The following is an 18,978-nucleotide window of genomic DNA, read 5'->3' on the forward strand; positions in this document are numbered from 1 at the left end:
GGAGACGGTCTTGTACGACAGGCCATGCCGTGTTTTAAAATGGTGGAGCCACCCGGCCAATGCCTTGAAATCCTCGATGCCCAAAGAGAGCGCAATCTCATCTACTTTCTCGCAAAAAACAGTGCTGTCAACGTTCACACCTGCCATCCTTACTTTCTTGAACTATGCCAGGAGGATGTCTTTCATTTTGCCATGCTGCACACTCCTTGTTTGTTTCACAATGGCGCCGAAGACTTAGATGATCTTCCGAATGTCCTCTCCTTGCTGATGATCATGTTCAGCGTGAAGACAGACAAACAAAATTCGCGTACCTGGTCTACACGTTTCTTCGGTAGATGTTCGTCGACTTCTGAAAGGTTGCAAAGTTTTTCTTTTAGCATTAACGCTTTCCACTTCCTAGACATGGTGCAACGTGTCACCAAAGCAGAAGAACTGCAAGTATGAACAAACATAATCTGAATGCACGAAACAACCAACACAAATAGCACCGACAACGACGGCCTGCCTACACCACTTACCTCGTCATCATTGCTTAAGAAAATCGCTGCTTTTTGATCACATGATTCTAATGTGGTTACTCCGTCTTATGATAGCTGGCAGAAAATAGGCCAATTGATCATCATTATCACGCAGCCTGCGCAGGTTGCTCATTGAGGCTGCCATGCTGCCGCAGCAATTCTATCAGGCACTAATTCTGAGGCTTCGCTTTTGGCTGCAGCTGCCTGAATCCTGCTAGAATTCTTTCTGTGTCTTGGCGTAAAAATTGAAGCCACGGGAGATTTTTTTTATGTTTTCACGATCGTATTATTCAAACCCTCGAGGAAATACGATCGTATTAGCCATACGAGAGTGCATTACTTCTATAATGCGTCAGCCGGGAAAGGAAAAAAAGGCGCAATTGGCTGGAAAACGTACGAAACGGGATCGTATCAATGATATTTCACTGTAATAACTTCGGCGATATGCAGGCTATGTGCCGCCATTCACTGCTCGCAGTGCAGACTGCCTAACAGGGGATCGCTCATGGGCAATCAAGATCATCTGCTCTTTGCGCACTCTACCCAGGTAGAAGAATTTGTTTAAAAATTCATATCAGTCGCATTCATATCATCGATGTTCTACTGCATAACTGTGGAGTTGGTTAAGGCCGTTAGAGCAAGGATAGTGATTGAAAGATGCAGCTCCCACATCTATTTCTTTTCTTTCTTTTTTTTCTTTGAACAGCTCTCACCATCACCACCCCTGGTTAGCTGCGAACCCTTGACTATAAAAACCGAGCCAGTGCCACCCGTGGCCACCACCCCCCCTCTGGTGCTGCGCATGCACTCGGTGCCGCCGACACCACCACCGTCGGTCAGCACTGCGGCGGCAGCGTGCACCCCCCGTTGGTCGCGAACACCAGAAGTGGTGACCGTCAAGGAAGAAGTGCTGGCCCCACCGGCAATGCCACCCACCCCGCCACCGTTGCCATCATCGCAACAGCTGTCGGCAGCTGTGGTGGTCAAGCAAGAGGCGCATTCATCGCCTTCTCCCTGTCTCCTGTCTAGCCTGAAACAGGTGAGGAGCGTTGCGCATTTCCGGCCTCTTGAAGCCCAAGTGCCCGCAGTTCTGCAAGGCAGCAAAGGGGCCATTGTTAGCACTGCAATCGCTTTGTGCCAAGCATCGTCCTTATTTATTAATGCGTAAGCATTATATGGCTGCATAGGCGGGTTTCTCATGGGCGTGACCTTGTCGGAGCTGTAAAAAAAGAAATTGCTGGCGTATCGCAAAAAAAATGGTACCATAGGATAGAGCGTCAAGGAAAGGTGTGCAAGTGACAAAATGACTGATGTGGGTTAATTAGGTAATTAATTAGTGCCAATTAAGTGGTTTACAGGAAAGGGAAGGCCCGGTATCGGTCACTGGTGGAATCCCACTGACAAATCTCGTGGACATCGCAGCAACGCTCAGGCTTGCGGATTCCTCCAGTGCAGATTCCGCAGGGATCTCGGAAAAATTTTTAGTCGGGCTCATGATGAGTCGGAGGGAACAAGATGAGGAGAGGGAGGTGTGTTTAGGTAAAAAGCCACTTTAAAAAGTGAGGCCTTCTCTGCAGTAACATTATATTTTTGAAATGAACATTTCTGATGAAAATCGAATGCGAATGGGAAGGAAAAATGCCTTCGCGCATTGAATTGAATATGTCTTAAGTATGAAAAATATTACAGGAAAAGACAGTAGTGCCTGATTTACGTGTCCCCTACCCATGCAACAGCCCACATTTTACAGCAATTGATTGGGACAAATCTCTCGTAGAGGGTAATTCATCAAAAGTCTCATTCATATGGCGCAAAAATATATTACATTATATTATAGGCAGGATATCAGTGCAATTGCTTTTCATCCTGATTTGGGAGCCCCTTGTGAAATTTCACATTGTAGTCTTTCCTGCCTAGCATAATCGACAAAGTGGTATGTGAAAAGCCGCAGTACGAGGTGTACCGTATTTGCTCACATATAACCCGCATCAAAATTTCAAAAAAAGAAAAATGTGCTTTAAAAATTGGGGGTGCGGGTTATCTGCGTATTTCTTTGGGAAGGAGAAGGGGGGGGGGCAAGATGGGTGTGGTCGGCTACACAGCAATGCGCGGGCTCATCGACGCTTGTCAAGGTAAGGAGCCAACAAAAGGCATAGCCAAATCCACGTCCATAGCATACAGTCGAACCTGGATATATCGAACTCGAAGGGGATCGCGAAATAGTTCGATATATCGATAATTCGATATACAGAAATCGGCTTGTGGTGGCACTTACAATGCGAAAAAACGATACCGTATTTGTCGCGTAATCAACCCACTCGCATAATGAACCCACCCTCCACTTTTGCACCCGAGAATTTGAAAGAAAAATAAAATGCGTTAAGACCAGCTCGCTCACATGCAAGCGACTGAGCGATCTAGCGACGAAGGGCAGCGACAGAGCGAAAATTTCCAAACTTGTTGGAACTGCGTCCCTCTCGCCGCTCGAGCACCGCGGCAGCTCAAAACAAGGTTTCTGCATCGCCGCGGCGGCAGAAATCGCGAGCATTTTCGCTTGCATGTCGATGGCGCGTCAGTCCATTTCGGTCGTCTCATCCACAGCTCATTGGCAACAACAACTGCAGATGAGAGCGCCTTTGGGGAATGGGCGCGGCGCTGCCCAGACTAGCCGTCGCCGAACTGTCCCCTCTCATTCCTTCCACGCGTGGCTTGAAAACGTCACGCGGCAAACGGCCAAGGGTGATGCGATCGTATTTGGGAAAGGCACACTTTCCAGTGCGTGGCACGAAGTTCGATATATGACGCGGCTTTCCTATACTTTTACATGGGATTTTCAAGGGGATATTTCGTGAGTTCGATATAACCAAAATTCGATATATCCGGGTTCGATATAACTGGGTTCGACTGTAGTCTGTTCTCCACACCATTAGTCCCGCTTTGTTTAGCCAGCGGTTGTTGGGCCTTTTGTCAGGTGCTGTTTCAACACCAAGTTAACCCAGTTTGCACTGTTGGCCTGCTTTGTTTTGGCGCCATGAGTGCGACTCGGCGGCTGTCTTTCACAGCGAAAGAGAAGCTGAAGATTATAGCCACTGCCTCAGAAATCGTCAACAGAACTGCAGCAAAGCAACATGACATCGACGAATTGTGCATTCACGACTGGAGGAAGATAAAAGAGTGTCTTGAAACAACGAACCAGGACAGGCGAGCGTTTCGTGGTCTGAAGACGGGTTTGCACCCCCACCTCAAGACGCAGCTTGCCAAGTTCATTGAGGAGCAGAGTAGTCATGGCCACACTGTTTCAACAGAGATGTCTCAAATGGAAGCCTTGAAGCTGGCCCACACGAGTTTCGTGCAAGCTATGGATGGTTTCAGCACTCTATGACACGATATAGATTTTCGATGCAACGGTGAACATTGTAGTTAAGCGGGCGTGGTTTCTTCCTTTCGTCCCCGTTTGTTCGCGCTGTTTTTTGGATGGTGAACATTGCTTACGAGGAAAAATCGTTGAGCTTTCAACATTATGTCATCGGACTTCAGCAGTTCAGCTTTGCTGTCTCAGGTAGGAAATGCCGATCGGACCACAGTGTACTTTGAGATGCTGATGGACATGACTACAGCAAAAAAAAAAACAGGGTTCCAAATCAGTCAGTGTGCTGACGACCGGCGGAAATGCCAAGACGCACTGCAGAGTGATTTTATGTGCTTTGGCTGACGGGATGAAACTGCGCCCGTATGTAGTACAGTCGAAACCCGCAATAACGAAATCGCCGGGGACAGCAAAAAAATTCGCTTTCGCGAGAATTTCGTTGCCGCGAAAATGAGACAGAAAAGATAGAAAACAGCCCGCAAAAAGAAAATTTATTGCCAAAAGTCAGTCAGCTTAGTTTGCCGAGCCTTGCCTTGCAGCAACTTCATGGTTCTATTCTCACACTGCAAGAAGTGATCCATTGCCACGTCGTTGTCGTGTGCGCCTAAGAACTACCGGATCGTGTCAAAGGCGTCCAACACATTCCTCGGGTTCGGGTTTGCAGCAGTTTGCCAGACAGAGGCACTTTGTTTGTGCGCTGTTCACAGAACCAGGCAAACACCGCCTTATCAACGTCCGGGAACACCGCAGCCATCACTGTTTTATGCTGTGCTCGAGCACCATTCTCAAGCGCACCGAGAATGGCTGCCTTGCTTTTCAAAATTGTCGACAGTGAGCTGCACGCAATCCCGTACTCGTCGGCGATATCCATTTTTTTCCTGCCTTTTTCTGCTTGAGCAATGATGGCAGCCTTCTCTTGCAGAGACAAAAATCTTCGTTTTTTGGCTGGCGGAGACATCTCAAACGCAAACGTGCGGACTGCTGCTCATACACACCGCCACCACACACAACGAACACATGTGCTCCGTTCGCAGGCCTAAAAGTGCAGCGCTGATGATCTAGTGTCGCCCCCTGATGGTGTCGCTGCGAGGCTGCCTTCCCTGAACATAGCCTCCGAGATAAACAACCACGCGGAACCGATCACAGAGGACACGCGCTGCGCCGGTATGGTGGCTAGCACCGGCTCAAGGTGGCTAAAGTTTTTAAAGTTGTTCCGGCTGCAAGGTTGCCAGGTGCCAATGCTCTCGCTGTAGCCACGCAAGTGCGCTATTGCAGTTTGCTCAATTTGAGTGCTTTTTTGACGCTGTTATTCATAATATGGGAGACAGTATGCGGACCGACGCTGCAGCAAATTTCGTTGTCGTGGGATTGCGGTACAAAAATGTTTCGTTACCGAGAGATACGAAATACATTGGCCCCTATGGGCATTTGCCAGGATCTCAGAAATATTTCGTTGCGGCGAGAATTTCGTATTCTTGGGATTTCGCTATCGCGGGTTTCGACTGTATTTTGAAGCGCAAGCCGCTACATAGAACACCACTGCCTTGGGAATCGCTGTGCTTGCGAAATAAAATTTCTGGATGAACACTGGCCTAGTCGGTGACTGGATCCGAGTAATCTGGGAACGAAGACCAGGTGCCTTGCTGGCACGCTGATCGATGCTCGTGCTGAATTCCTTCCGAGGCCACTGCACTGATGCGGTGAAGGCTCGCCTCGCAGAGACCGGCACCGACCTCGTTGTGATACCTGGAGGCATGACGTCCATACTACAGCCACTCGACGTGTGTCTAAACAAGCCGTTCATATGCCCAATGGATGGCCGATGGCCTTTACGCCCTCATATCGACGGAACGCGTGCGAAGATCCGATATTCCACTGCTCTACCAGCCGATCGTGGACGCGTGGAAAGCGATACCAAGCATAAGAGCTTCAAAAAATATGCTATCAGTGCTTGGATGATTCTGAGGATGACTACGTCTTTGAGAGTGCTGATGAACCCTCGGATGGCAGCAGTGAGAGTGGCGACGATTAAGAATCGGCTAACCAGTGACATTGTGGCGGTCGTTTGAATATATGTTCTGAATACTAAATGATCACCTAATGTGCAGTTCTATCTTTCTAGTGCTCTTTTTTTTTCTTTTTTTTTTTTTTCACATAAGCTTGCGGGTTATACGCAAAGTCCTTTTTCCTTTTTCTATTTTTGTTCAAGGTTAGGAGTGTGGGTTATATGCAGGGGTGGGTTGTATGTGAGTAAATGTGGTATATATTATGTATGATGCACATTTTGGATGGATAGAAAATACTACGCGCTTTCATGTTGTCATTGTTTTAAGCGGGTGATCGGGTGTCTTCTTCACAATCAGTTGTGGTGCTGCGAGGCAAAGCTGACTTGCAGTATTTTGTATCTGCTTCAAGCCTTGCGGTGGTCAAATATGAGCCGTTCACACAAGTGGCAAAGAAGAAACTGAAGGGTGCTTTCGTATATTTTTCCCGACATGTTGTGCTCTACTTTTGTCTGTGTGTATAATAATTGTTAATAGTTTGTATAAACCAGGTATATTAGTCGACCAATTTTTCAGACGCCAATCATTTGGAGCTGCGCAATATTCCAGGCTTTACCAAGTAATAGTCACACATCTCATGCTGTCTTCACTTTTTATTTTCTCGCTGTTGTTTTTTCTTATGACCAGTATACCAAACTTTAAGGATATACACATAAATATATACAGTCAAACCCACTTACAACAATTAAATGAAGTGCCATGAAAATACCATTGTTATAACTGATAATAGTCATAACCGGGTTAAGCCAAAACAACGAAGAAAAGATCACAAACATGAGAAAGTTTAATGAGGAGAAAGTGGCTCACATTTTTCACTTAATCCCAGGCAGAAACTCGTAATCTGTCAGGTTTGATTGCCTCACGGCAGCCTTGTTGACATGTCTCTGCAAGGCGTCTAACTGCTGCAATTACTCGAGGGAAAGTTTTTGGCACAAATAAAGTCCAAGCATGGATTTGGCCACTGTTAGTGCCTCCTAGTGTGGTTTAGCCAACACGGTCGCAGTAAATTTGTGAGTCCTTGTTTTCTTTTAGGTGTGACCCTCAGTGAACAAACTTAATTGTTATAATTGATAATCTACCATGAGAGCATCGCTATATGCGGTTTATTTTACTATAGAATACGTGGTAAAGCTGACCGTGCTGCGGTTATTCATTGTTATAGTTCTTGATATATTGTTCAAAGGGGTGCTGTTATAAGTGGGTTTGACTGTATATTTATGTTCTCTCAATTGCATGGCAATTGTAGCACCTTGTGCTTGTACTGGACATTGTGTAAATTAAAAATCCCTCCTTTTCATGCTTCTTTTTTTTTTCAAATTTTCTGTTCCTTATTATTCCACTTAATTTGTGTGTCTTGATCGTAATTGCATTCTATTGCTGTCTCATTTATTTATTTTTTTCTTGAATGTGGTAAGCAATGGTTATCAACTGTGCAGACTGAAATGCATGATTTCAGCACTTGCCAGTGGCTGCATGAGGTTGGGATAAATTGGTATATATTAGTACAGTCAAGTGATTCTCCTGGTGGAATGGACGGTGATAGTTTAACCTTATTTGAAATTTTTTTTACTACATGAAGCCTTCTTCAGCGCACTCCAGATTTTTGGAAGAATAGTCAAAGAAAGCTTCTCTAGTATTCCCCGAAGATCTGGAAAGCTAGCCTGTTGTATGTGATAGTATATAGTACATCGTCTTGCATCTACATGTTATCCAGCCCGATACTGCGCCGAAAGTTGCCTCTCCACAAAATTTTGCTTATTGATTGTCCTTAAGTGTCCTTTATCAGAGCATAGAAAAGTAAATGTGCGTATGTCAACATGTTGCACTGAAGTTACTTTGGGGGAAGTTGCATTAGACCCTAATCAAGCCTAATTATTTCCTGACACAGCACTGTCTTTGCCACACATAGAGGCTTGGAAGTTTACACAAATAGCAGTGAGACCTTGGTTGTTTACGCATTGCATTTAAGATTATAACTCTAACCATAGCACCTTCTGCAAGCAACATGTCATTTTATTTCGGTTGTCCCAGTTTATTGTGGTGGAATGCCGGCACTAGTTACAGCTTTTTTATGTACATTATGGCACTGGCTTTGCTGACGTTCTATATTAGTCCGTTGTTCTTTGAAATGAGTAGAGGTATCAAATATCTGCATGATTGTTGTTTTTTTTCCTTTGGAATGGCACGCAGGACAATTCTATACATTAGTGACGATATGGAATTTACCTACACCAGCCAAATAATACACAATTGAACATTCAGTCTTTTGCCTTTTCAGTCTCAACCGCTGAACGGTGTCTGTGACATAACACAAATTTGAGGTCACGTGAGCAATCTGAGAACTGCAGTGTAATTGCTGCTGCTTCATTTTTTGCAATTCCAACCCTTGAGCAGACTTGCTTAAGGGCTGATGTGAATTAATATGAACAAAGACGTCACCGGACTGCAGTTTTTATGTACCTCACATTGACCTCAGATCAATAATTATTTCACAGCTATATCATTTGGCTGTTGAAAGCAAAAACGAAGCAACATTAAAAAAATATCAGCTGTAAATAGTCTACCACTGTCGGCACAGTCCACATGGCTGTCTATGATTTCTAATACGATGCTGCATATCATTCCAAAGAAAGAACATGAAGCTAGAATAAATGCATAAATAAATTATCCTGCATTCTATAACACGGTTTCATGCCAGTGTGGGAAGCATGCTCCGGTCTCAGTATTTTTTTTGTTTTTCTCTCTTCTTCTTTTGCCTGCTCAGTCCCCACCTGCTCTGTTGGGGACAGCTAATCTGTGTGTGTGTGAGATGGGGGTCATGCATAACTACTGGAGTTCGCTCCAAGTCTCTCTTCATTCGGGCAATGGGGGGGGGCTGGTTCCACTTTGTTGCCTCTCCAGTGGAGATATTTATACATACATGCCTTGTGTACTGGTTGTTGCATGTGTGGTGGTGACAAGCATGTCTCTTTTTTTTTTCTTTTTTGTTTTTCTTTCTTTCCTTTCCCTCCATTCTCCTTTCAATTCCCCACGTCCTTCCTCCTCTGTCCTCCGATCTCCTCCGGCACACCCCTTCGTTTTTTTTTTCTTCGTTTTCTTTTTGCCTTCCTTGCTCACATTCCCTCTCGGGCGGCCGTGCTGAGAGCAGGAGTCGGAAGATGACAACGCGGAAGAGGTTCTTCCCCCAGAAGAGGATGAGGAGGTGAAGAGTGGCGAGCAGCAGCAGCAGCAGCCAGCCGCGGCTGATGAGGCCTCAGCCCGTGATGAAAGTAACACGTCTTGCGATGATGTCCCTCCTCCTCCTCCCGAACAGACACTGAACCACCCTCCTCTCGCGGCGACACCACCTGTTGCCACCACCCTCGTGGCGAGTCCCCTTCTCACGGCAGCATCGGTCGCCAACACTATTGCCGCCACGTTGGCCACAGCAGCCAGCCTGACGACGATGGCCGTGGCCACCGCTGTTTCCGTGGCGCCCGTGTCAACGATCAAAGTAGAACCTGGGACGGCTTCAGGTATGATAGCCCAGTGCTGGGCGGATGTGCTTTGTGCTGAAGTAATGTTGCAGTGGTCTCAAGTGCCAAAATCACAGATCTATTTGAATAATTTAAATAGTGGAAGGCGGTAAAAAAGGAAGGCATGGCAAAAGGTAGGAATAATAAAAGAGCAATGTGGTTGCTGTTTTCTTTTTCTCGCCCAGGCATTGCAGTGCATTAGATTCCTCATGCATTTGTTAATTAAAGAGACTGAGCACTGTAATTTACGTTTTCTATCGTTTTATTTTTCTATGCAGTGAAAACCCTACTGTCCAGTGTGATTGATCCCCTAACGGTTTTGTTAGAAACACTGTACAAAAAATTTTACCAAACATTTCTCTCTCAGTGCATGTGCCTGTTTTTATATATATTATTGGGCGATTGCGATGACAATTGGGCGTCGCAGAAAGCTGTGTATTGTAAACTAACGTAACTCTCACCTGCCAGACAGTAATTAGACATATTTATCATTGAGCAGCGTCAATTTCAGTTTCCACGCTTCAAGGCTGTTACAATACTGGAACAAGTGCCTCGTCGATGAAAGTTTTAATGGGGCTGGGGTCACCACTTCCTCCAAGAAATTCAAAGCTCTATGGTGCCATCTGGTGACAGACGCTAAAAGCACATCATAGGCAGTGTGATAGGAGTGTTACTTTTTATTGGAGGACACACTGGAGGGAGTGTAAAATAAAACAAAACATGACGAGCTCTCTTGAAATAAAAAAGAGCACTGTGTACTGAAAGGAATCAGTGCTATTTTCCCAAAGTGTTACTTCAGTGTGATTACAGTGTGTTACTTCACAGTTACGTAGGTGTGTTACTACAGCGATATTGATAGCATTTCGTCGCAAGAAGTCACTTTCAGCATGTTGTATGCGATTTTCAATGCCACGTTAAAATTCTAGATCCGTGTGTCTTGGATATTGGATGCTCGCTCGGTCTATGCGTTATGCATAAAGACATTTTTGTTACCACCGTAAACTTTAGCACTGTTCAGTAAGTGTTCGGACTCTTTAATGCAGGTGTAATTTTAGGAATCTGCGAATGTTTTGCGTCATTCAGATCAGTTATTGAAGGCAAATAGAATATGGTTGTTTGCATGCCTTGGGGCTGATTAAGGCTGCCACCAATCTGTATGCACCTGGAACACGTGTGCGAGTAGTTTACTGCTGAAAAGTTGTCACAAGGCCTTCTTATTTTGTTGAATTTTTTTTTTTGACAGTTCCTCTGGCTAACTTCTGTTTCTTGAATATGTGTGGTCCATACCATAGATAACCACTCAGTTCGTCACCGGGGCAACTACTTTGTTTGACGCTGCAGTAGCATCACAGAGTTTAGAAAAACATTTATGCGGGTATTGATTGGCCAAAATCACGCCCAGAAAGAACTGTCCGGTGCTTGAATGCTACCTTATGTTGTACAAGTCCTAAAATTTTGTTGCTCATGCAAGGAGCAGGCAGTAGTGTGCAATTAATGTATGTTTGTGACATTGCGAACACAATGCAGTCTGCAGAAATTGCCTAAACTGAGGCCGCGGAAATGACTTAGCTTTAAATTCAGTTCGCGTGGATACGAATTGCAACACAGCTCCCCAACTCGATGGAAGTTATCAGGGCGAAGAGAAAAACAGACACTAAAAGTTTTATTAGAATACAATAGAACTCCGCTATTGTAAACACGGATATAGTAAACTGAAACTGATGTCCCATTTCATCTTCCATAGACAATGGTACATTTTTGCCCCCTTTATAGTAAAAACATTTTTGGTAAAAATCAGTTATACTGAAGTGGGTCTGGCTGTGGCGACGAATTCCCATGAAACAGAGTTGCGAGGCAATTTTTTTTTTTTGAAGAAAAAGTCGAGGGCTTTACTTCCAGGCTTAGCAGCACTGAGGAGAACTCGAACTTTAAGTGAGCCTTGAAGTTATGAGGGAAAGCATGCAACGAGTAGGGGGGAAAAAAATGTAAACTGTCTGCAAACAGGGAAAGAAGGAGGCGCGGTCCGTTCACAAAGTAAAGGAAATTAAAAGCGCAGCAAGAAATAGGGAAAGGGAAAAAACATTCGAACATTCACAGACTGCGCGGCACGAGGCACGGCATGTGCGGTTTTGCCGCACTTGACTGGCGTGAGCATTTCTCGTCTATTGCCTTTCAAAAGACAGAAACAGCGGAAGATGACACCATGTTCATGCAAGGCTTTGGTTTACTCATGAAATCAAACTCGGCTGTATTCGTAGCCACGTACGTTGGCCTCATCTATGAGGTGCATGCACAAGGTGTAAACAAGAAATCTTATAAATGAAAAAAATGGCATGAATTAGAGACAATAAGAGAGAGATTGAAGTTATTTTATATTTATATTAAGCAACAAGATGTGTTTAGTTATTAGGCATTTAATTACCAGACAGCATCTTCAGGACCATGTCATCACCAACAACAATATAGTAAAGACTGGGATACTATAGCAAAGATATTTGGCGGTCCCAGTGACTTTACTGTAGAGGGTTTCTGCTATATGTACTATGAATCTCAATCCCCTGGAGTTGCTCCTTTGATAAGAACTGGCAAGTAAGCAATGTTTGAATTCATTCTCATCTGGTTCTGACTTGAGTAATGCAGTAACTTGTGAAACTAAGATGCTTTCTTGTTTGTTTGTTACAATTTTTTTATTTTTTTCTCACTAACCAAGTATTTAAGAGCCAAGTGCCCAGTCATAAACTAGCACAGCTGCCTTTTATACTTGCCACCTCGTGAGCCTTTTATACTTGCCACCTCGTGAGCACTGGCAAAAATTGCTTCAGTGTTCTAGCAGACCTCAATCAACCATTTCTGAGAGCGCCTTGTAATTCAGAATTCCTCCACTCTGATGACGACCAAACGTGAAGGCATTTTTCATGTGTCAGCGCTATACAGACAAATAACAAGGCCTACAGTTCATGTCACGGGCCCCCTTTGTTTGTTCTGGGTGTGGTACTTAGCAGCGTACCTTTCCTCTGTTTTCACCACCACTTTGCTCGTGCCTCACACAATGTGCCAAGACTGCTCGGAGGAGAATGTGAGCCATTTATGCATTTCCCACTTACTTCCAGCATTCTGTGTCGGCATTATGATTTAGTGCCCGTTTTCTTCTCTCTTTTGTCCATATGTGAGGCCAGGTCACCGCATGTCAGGCAATCGTTTTTTTGTTTGTTTGTTTTTTTGTTTTTACTTTGTTTTTTTCTTTCCGGTTACACACGCGCAGAGCCGCAACCGACTGCAGGTGCTGTCGAGGACTGCCTTGTGAAGTCGTGTGATGGTTCTTCCGTCGACGATCCAGAGGGCTCCAGCGGAGGCAAGCAGAATGTGCTTCTCAAGCAGCTGCTGCAGAACTGCCCCTCCGCCGAAACGCACAAGCCGCTTGCGGGAGATCTCCCCGAGGTATGGACTCAGACAGCATTGAGCTAATCCAGGTAGTCATGTGCAGCTTGTGTAATAATAGTAACAGCTGCAAAAAAAAAAAAAAAAAAGAAGAAGAAGAAGAATTGGGTGCACCCTGTTCCTGCTCGCTACGTTTTATTACGAAAAAGAGGAAAACAGCCATTCAGTCCCGGATATGTTGAATTACTGTGTACACCGAACACTGAGAACGTCCCCTTGAAAGTTCTATGCAGAAGCGCAGCACTGTTCCTTTCATTATTGAACCTGCGCTTGGCGGGGACAATCCTAATAGATGATGCAGCGCTCTCCTATAAGTGGCGCTTTTCCTAATGGTGCTGCTCCCATGATCACTTTTAGTGGGCGAACCACCGTTGGCTGTACTAGAGCTGTAATATTGCATGGTGAGGTAAACAAGGTATGTGGTGTCCTTTAGAGACTGGTGTCCTTTTTGAGAAGGTTGAAGCAAATTCAACTGACCGAACCCTTAGAGCATAGCTGTTAGCTGGTTTGCTTCCCTTGCTTTACTGTCTGTGATACTGCGGAAACCAGCTGTGCCTTGACCTTAGTGAGAGGTTATTCCGTCCACGGTGTGGTAACAGGTTTTCACTGAAAAGCCAGCAATCCAGTAGGCAGTCTGTTGCTGCAATAAACTAAAATTAAATTACAAATGACTTATCGGTCGCCTTTTTTTTTATATGTTGAACGTCCGTATTTAGTTATGTAATGAACCATTTTTTCAAGAAACATTGACGTCAGTTTGTGGTCATGGTAGAAGAAAATAGTGCAGGAGACGGGACAAGGAAGTAGACACAACATGAGCACTGACTAACAACTGAATGTATTCTAAGCATAAGCGTATGAACACAATGAATCAGTTTGGGGCTTGACTTCATTTTTTTTTTCTTTTTTTCCAAGAGTCATTCATTCATCAGTCATTAATGAAAGCACATGGTCAACCATAGCCATTGTTTCACTGAATGGGAATTTATTTAATGCAGACGGCTGTGCTATATTCTTGCATGGGGCTTTTGAGGGGATATTCTGACATTTCGATGTAAGCAATAATTCTTTATATCCAGGTCCAGTATATATGGAGTTGGCTGTGTTGAGAAACCTCGTGCACTACAAAACAATTTTTTTTTTTTTTATTATAGATGGCAGCGGTGCCTGGTAAGCTTTATTTGCTGTAAGATGCAGTAGAGGTAGGGGCGTTTGTACTTTGCAGGTAACATCTCCAGCATTTGGTTACTGTGCTACCAGGATTCATTCAGATGTGAATGAGTCAGCGGAAGTGCAAGCAGTGAGGCGAGAGGAATTCAGTTGAAGACGAATTAGGCACTTACTAGTACAGCTGATGTTCAGCGGAAGGGTGCGATAGCCACTCCTAGTTAATAACAGAATAGGCTCATATTTATTCCCCACCAGTCAGTGTTTCTTTGCCCGTTTCGATTAGTCGCAGCTGCATTTCTTTTGACTCTGATGTTTGTGCTCAGGGCAGTTGTATGCATTGCTTGTCAGGTGGTGCCTGCCAGCCAGCCAGTGCATAGGAAGTCGGAGAATGGCCCTTCGGAGGTCGTGCAGGCCTTACCTCAGCCAGCGTCGCATCCCTCAAGCCCTTTGAGTGAGCAGCTCTCGGCATCATCGGATCAGGCGATGCCTACACCGGCAGATACAGCGGACAGCAGCGAAGCAATTCCAGCCTCCACGGCCGCCTCATCGGAAGCGCATTCCTCGCAGCCAACCGTTTCGATGGCCAACAGCCAACCTGCGGGAGGAACAACGACTGTGACAACGGCTCCTGCAGAGGGGGACAAGCCTGAGGAAACCAAAGGCCGCAAACTGACATACCTGGGTAAGGGGACGGTCCACTACTTGCCATTAACGGGGTATGAGGGTCTCGAAAGCTCTCTTTTTTATTTTTCAGCATATCTTGTATGAAAATCAGCATATAAGAGCAGAATAGAATGCTGATTTAAAATGTGTGCTTTTAGATTTCAAAAATCTCATCTCAGAGAAGATATAGTAAAAAATAACTATCCTAAATAGATTGTTTGTTATGGGTCGTTATGATAATATCTTGTTAGAGATTTCTTTTAGAGGCATGCTGATATGTTTAAGGGTTCACCACACATCCCAAAGCTTTCCTCTTTTTCTTAATTGTGATACATTAGCAATGAGACCAAATTTTGGTTAATTTTAATTTACGGTGAAAAAAATGAAGTGAAGTTTTTTATGTTTAGCATCCATAGTGGGCCTTTTGAAATGAGTGCATGTTTCTGAAAGAAGCTTTTTTCAATGAGACATTTACCATAATGGCTCATAAGTGACAGACAGTTTATATTGCCATATCTTTTCTTTCTGATAAGATATTTTAAATCTAAATGCATATTTGAAATCAGCATTCTATTCTTCACTTGCATGCTAAGTTTCAACAAGATAATATGTTGATTCAACAAGATATGTTGAAAATAAAGAAAATGTTTTCGCATGCATGGATTTATGGTTTCCAGAAGCCTGCAGTTCAATCGTGGAAACAGCCCAAGGGTTCTAGAAAAGCTAGTTCGAGATCCATTGGTTTTAAGGCAACGGTTTTTATGGGCTTCATGGATCACTGCCTTGTCGAGGCGGAGGGGCTTGCGAAACTCGATGAAGTCGTGAACTCTGCTGTGTAGGGCCACCCAAGATAGACAGGTCACGGCAGAGAGTTCTGACAAAATGTGATTCACTGGAGATGGTAATGGCAACCCACTCCAGTATTTCCTGCCAAGAAAACCCTATGGCCAGTCTTATAAAGAGCAGAGACATTAATCTGCCAACCAAGATCCGTATAACTCGTACTATGGTCTTTCCAGTTGTGATGTATGGATGCGAGAGTTGGGCTGTGAAGAAGGCTGACCGCCGAAGAATTGACGCGTTTGAATTGTGAGGCTGGCGGAGACTCTTGAAAGTTCTTTGGACTGCCAGAAGATCAAATCAGTCAATATTGTCGACCATAAACTCTGACTGCTCATTGGAGGGTCAAATTCTACAGTTAAAGTTCAGCTACTTTGGTCATCTGATGAGGAGAGAGGAGTCGCTGGAGAAAGATTTGATGTTGGGAAAGGTTGAGGGTCACCGGAGAAGGGGTGGGCAGCGAACGCGATGGTTAGATGGCATCCTCGAGGCGCTGCAGATGAAGTTATGTGATGTTAGGAAGATAGTGAGAGAACGGAAAGCGTGGCGTGATATGGTCCATAGGGTCACGAAGAGTCGGACACGACTGAACTGAACTGAACTTTCACGGGCTACTTTAATATGGTTTGGAGGCTAGAAATCTTAAAGAATGGTTGAGGTCGACATGTGAGTGGGCCTTTCTGTGCATGTCTTATATCGGCACCCTCTGGTGGTTCATCCTCTCTTTGGCTCCATCCACAATCTACATATTGCCATTTCCTACTCACCACAACGCATGGCAGTGCCAAGAGCCTGAGGTGGTGCTTGAAATTTGAGTCGGTGGCATCTGCTTATGCTGTGCTTGTGAAATTTGTGACTGGGGCCACATGTGAACTGCTTCTGCCATGAAATTGGGCGCTTCTTTTGATTCTGGGTGTGCAGACATCCGGCGGGCCCAGCTGGAGCGCGAGCCAACGCCCCCTCCTCCGTCGGCCGAGGATCTGGCCTTGCGGCGGCAGCAGCAGCGCAAGCGCCCAAAGAAGGCGCGGCCACCCCCGTCGGCCCCCGCCTCGGAGGCCACGGGGGCGGGCCCCGACGGGCCCCGCCCCCCACCCTCCTCTGGTGGAGGGGGCGGGGCCGCCAGGGCCAAGCGGCCGCGCAAGGGTTCGCGTGCCGACGAGGACTACGAGGTGTACCTGGAGGCCCTGATGGGACGCCTGCGGGCCTTGCCACCCGTGCGCATCCTTGAGCCGCACATCCGGCCAAACTTCAACATAGGCGCCGCCTTCGGCCGAGGGGACCTCAACCTTCGCGGTGAGTGCCCAGCTGCCCTCGTGCTCCTTTTGTACCCGTAATTTTTTCACTGACAACAGTTGTCAAGTAATTGCAAATGAGGTGTTACTGCACAGGGGCGTAGCCAGGGCAGGGGATTCAGTGTTAGAACACCCCCCTCCCCATCTTAATCACTTGGCATCTTAACCACTGAGCCACCTTGGTGGGGCAACCTATGATGACAGACACTGCATCACGTCTTCCCTCTTATGGTTGACGGTGTCCCTCAACTCCATAGTCTCGGCAATTTAATCACTGCAAAACTATGCCTGCCCATGTCTAAATGTAAGCCTAACCAAAGCAAAGTCACGCTTTTGCTTTGCCTAGTTAGGTTTAGCAGGATTAAACCTCAGCTATTTTTTACAAGTTTTATCTTGTGACTATAAACTAATGAGTATGTGTGCATTTAGAGTGGTAACAATTATGGAAGCAGTAATGTAGTCAGCATCAACGTGCTTAGTGGCATTTGATATTCTCTGCTTGATGTGGCATAGTAGCACCAGCATGCAGCAGCCACTAGAACTTCTGTGATCTGATGTACGCTACTGTCTCAACAGATGGCATGTGAGCAGTATAACTTGCACATTTTAAATTCATATTTCAGTACCGAGCCTGCCTCTGTGCAATGCTGTTTTGTGTCTTCAGTGTTCTCCATTCGAAGGCAGGCTTTACAGTATAAACTGTGCGTGTGTTTGATTGCTGAGTGCAGAAGCATTCCAGGGGGACTGCAGGCCACTGTCATGGCATGCCCTTAAGGCTTAGCTTAAGTCTCTGTTCCTTCTCTTTTTTTTTTCTTCTCCACATCTGCCTCTCCAAGAAGACACTGCCTCACGGGTATGTGGCAGTGTGCCCTGGGACACAAATATATAGTGCCAAGTGATCAATGGTGGAACTGAGTTGCATTTTGAACTAACAGGCCTGTAATATGCATAGATTCGAATGGAGCACATTTATCATACAGGTCAAGTTGTCCAGAAATTCAAGTTAATGAGTATTTGGCTTTATTCTTGTGTAAGTTCGCTGTTTTAAAACATTGGACCTGTTGATCATTTCTTTTGTTGCCTGTGGCAAGGGTGGATTTCAGTTGTCCCGTTTGTTGACCACCAGCAGGAACGTTGTTGTAGGGAGCCACCACTTGGGTGGAACGCTGTTGATGGAACGTTGTTGCTTGTGCAGAGCCCGTGCTAAAGGGCAGCTACGGACGAGCGTTCCTGCCGGGTCAGCCGGACCCCTACTCAGTGTGCCCCTTCGGGGATCGGCCCCCTCCTCCCTCGGCCCCTTCCTCTGCCGTCACTCCCTCCCCGACCCCGCTCAGGGGCTTCTACAACCAGGAGTTCTCCATGCATACCAGAGGTGAGAGAGGGCTTGCCCCCACTGTGAAGAGCGCATTCTAGTTTAGGAATGGAAAATAATATTTTTTTTTAATAATGCGGACCCTTTTCTTTTCCAGTAACTTCCGGTGGTGCGGACTCCAATAGGTGCCGGTAGGTCACAATTTTAATATTATCGTGCCGTTAAATGCAGCTGACATGTCTTGTTTTGCCTTTGTTGTTATTATATGTTTATGTTCATTTTGGGGGTTTATCATTGACTTGCTCTGGAGAGAAAACGTAACAGTTACGAGGTGGCAGTAATGAATACGGGGCGAATTCGCAAGCCAGAAGACGCTGTGCTCTGTCAGAATGACTGCACAGCTCCCTGCACTTCATACTTTTCTCGTGGTCCCCGAGAGGAACTCCTACGTATGCTGCAGCATGCGTAGGAGAGTCTAATCTGGTTGTTTGGCTCGTCAATACCTGATTCAGGCTTGAAACTCCAATATTTTTCGCACCATTGCTGCTTGGCAAAAGTTCCAAGTCTGGAGCCTCTGCGTTTTTTTGTTGTTGTTGTTTTTTTTTTTTTTTTGTCTTTTTTTTTTCCAGGGACTGTGCAAGACAAGGTCTATGCATTCAAAGCACAGAATAAATTTTGTGCGTATGGCAGCAATGTGATTGATGCTTCACAGTAATGACAGCCCTTCTGACCGCTGTGAAGCATTTATCCGCACACAAGATATTGTGCAGGGGGTTGAACTGGTCCAAGGATGTGGCCCT

The 18,978-nt window shown here is 45.4% G+C and overlaps 1 protein-coding gene across 11 annotated transcripts in view; it reads left to right on the forward strand.

Annotated features, from left to right (window-relative positions):
• Window positions 1-18,978, forward strand: part of LOC146186354 (uncharacterized) — a 196,636-nt gene that overhangs the window by 129,421 nt on the left and 48,237 nt on the right. For 9 of the 11 annotated variants that reach the window (XM_084607123.1, XM_084607122.1, XM_084607130.1 and 6 more), the window contains 7 exons: window positions 1,225-1,557; window positions 9,097-9,463; window positions 12,726-12,901; window positions 14,420-14,753; window positions 16,496-16,867; window positions 18,062-18,238; window positions 18,336-18,369. In XM_084607123.1, the coding sequence (XP_084463249.1) occupies window positions 1,225-1,557; window positions 9,097-9,463; window positions 12,726-12,901; window positions 14,420-14,753; window positions 16,496-16,867; window positions 18,062-18,238; window positions 18,336-18,369 (1,793 nt within the window). The remainder of the gene's footprint in view (window positions 1-1,224; window positions 1,558-9,096; window positions 9,464-12,725; window positions 12,902-14,419; window positions 14,754-16,495; window positions 16,868-18,061; window positions 18,239-18,335; window positions 18,370-18,978) is intronic. The other 2 variants (XM_084607132.1, XM_084607133.1) reach the window with 2 other exon arrangements.

The sequence above is a fragment of the Amblyomma maculatum genome, chromosome 6 (genome assembly GCF_055883805.1).
Source record: "Amblyomma maculatum isolate TAMU_Amacu chromosome 6, ASM5588380v1, whole genome shotgun sequence".
Classification (NCBI taxonomy): Eukaryota; Metazoa; Arthropoda; class Arachnida; order Ixodida; family Ixodidae; genus Amblyomma; species Amblyomma maculatum.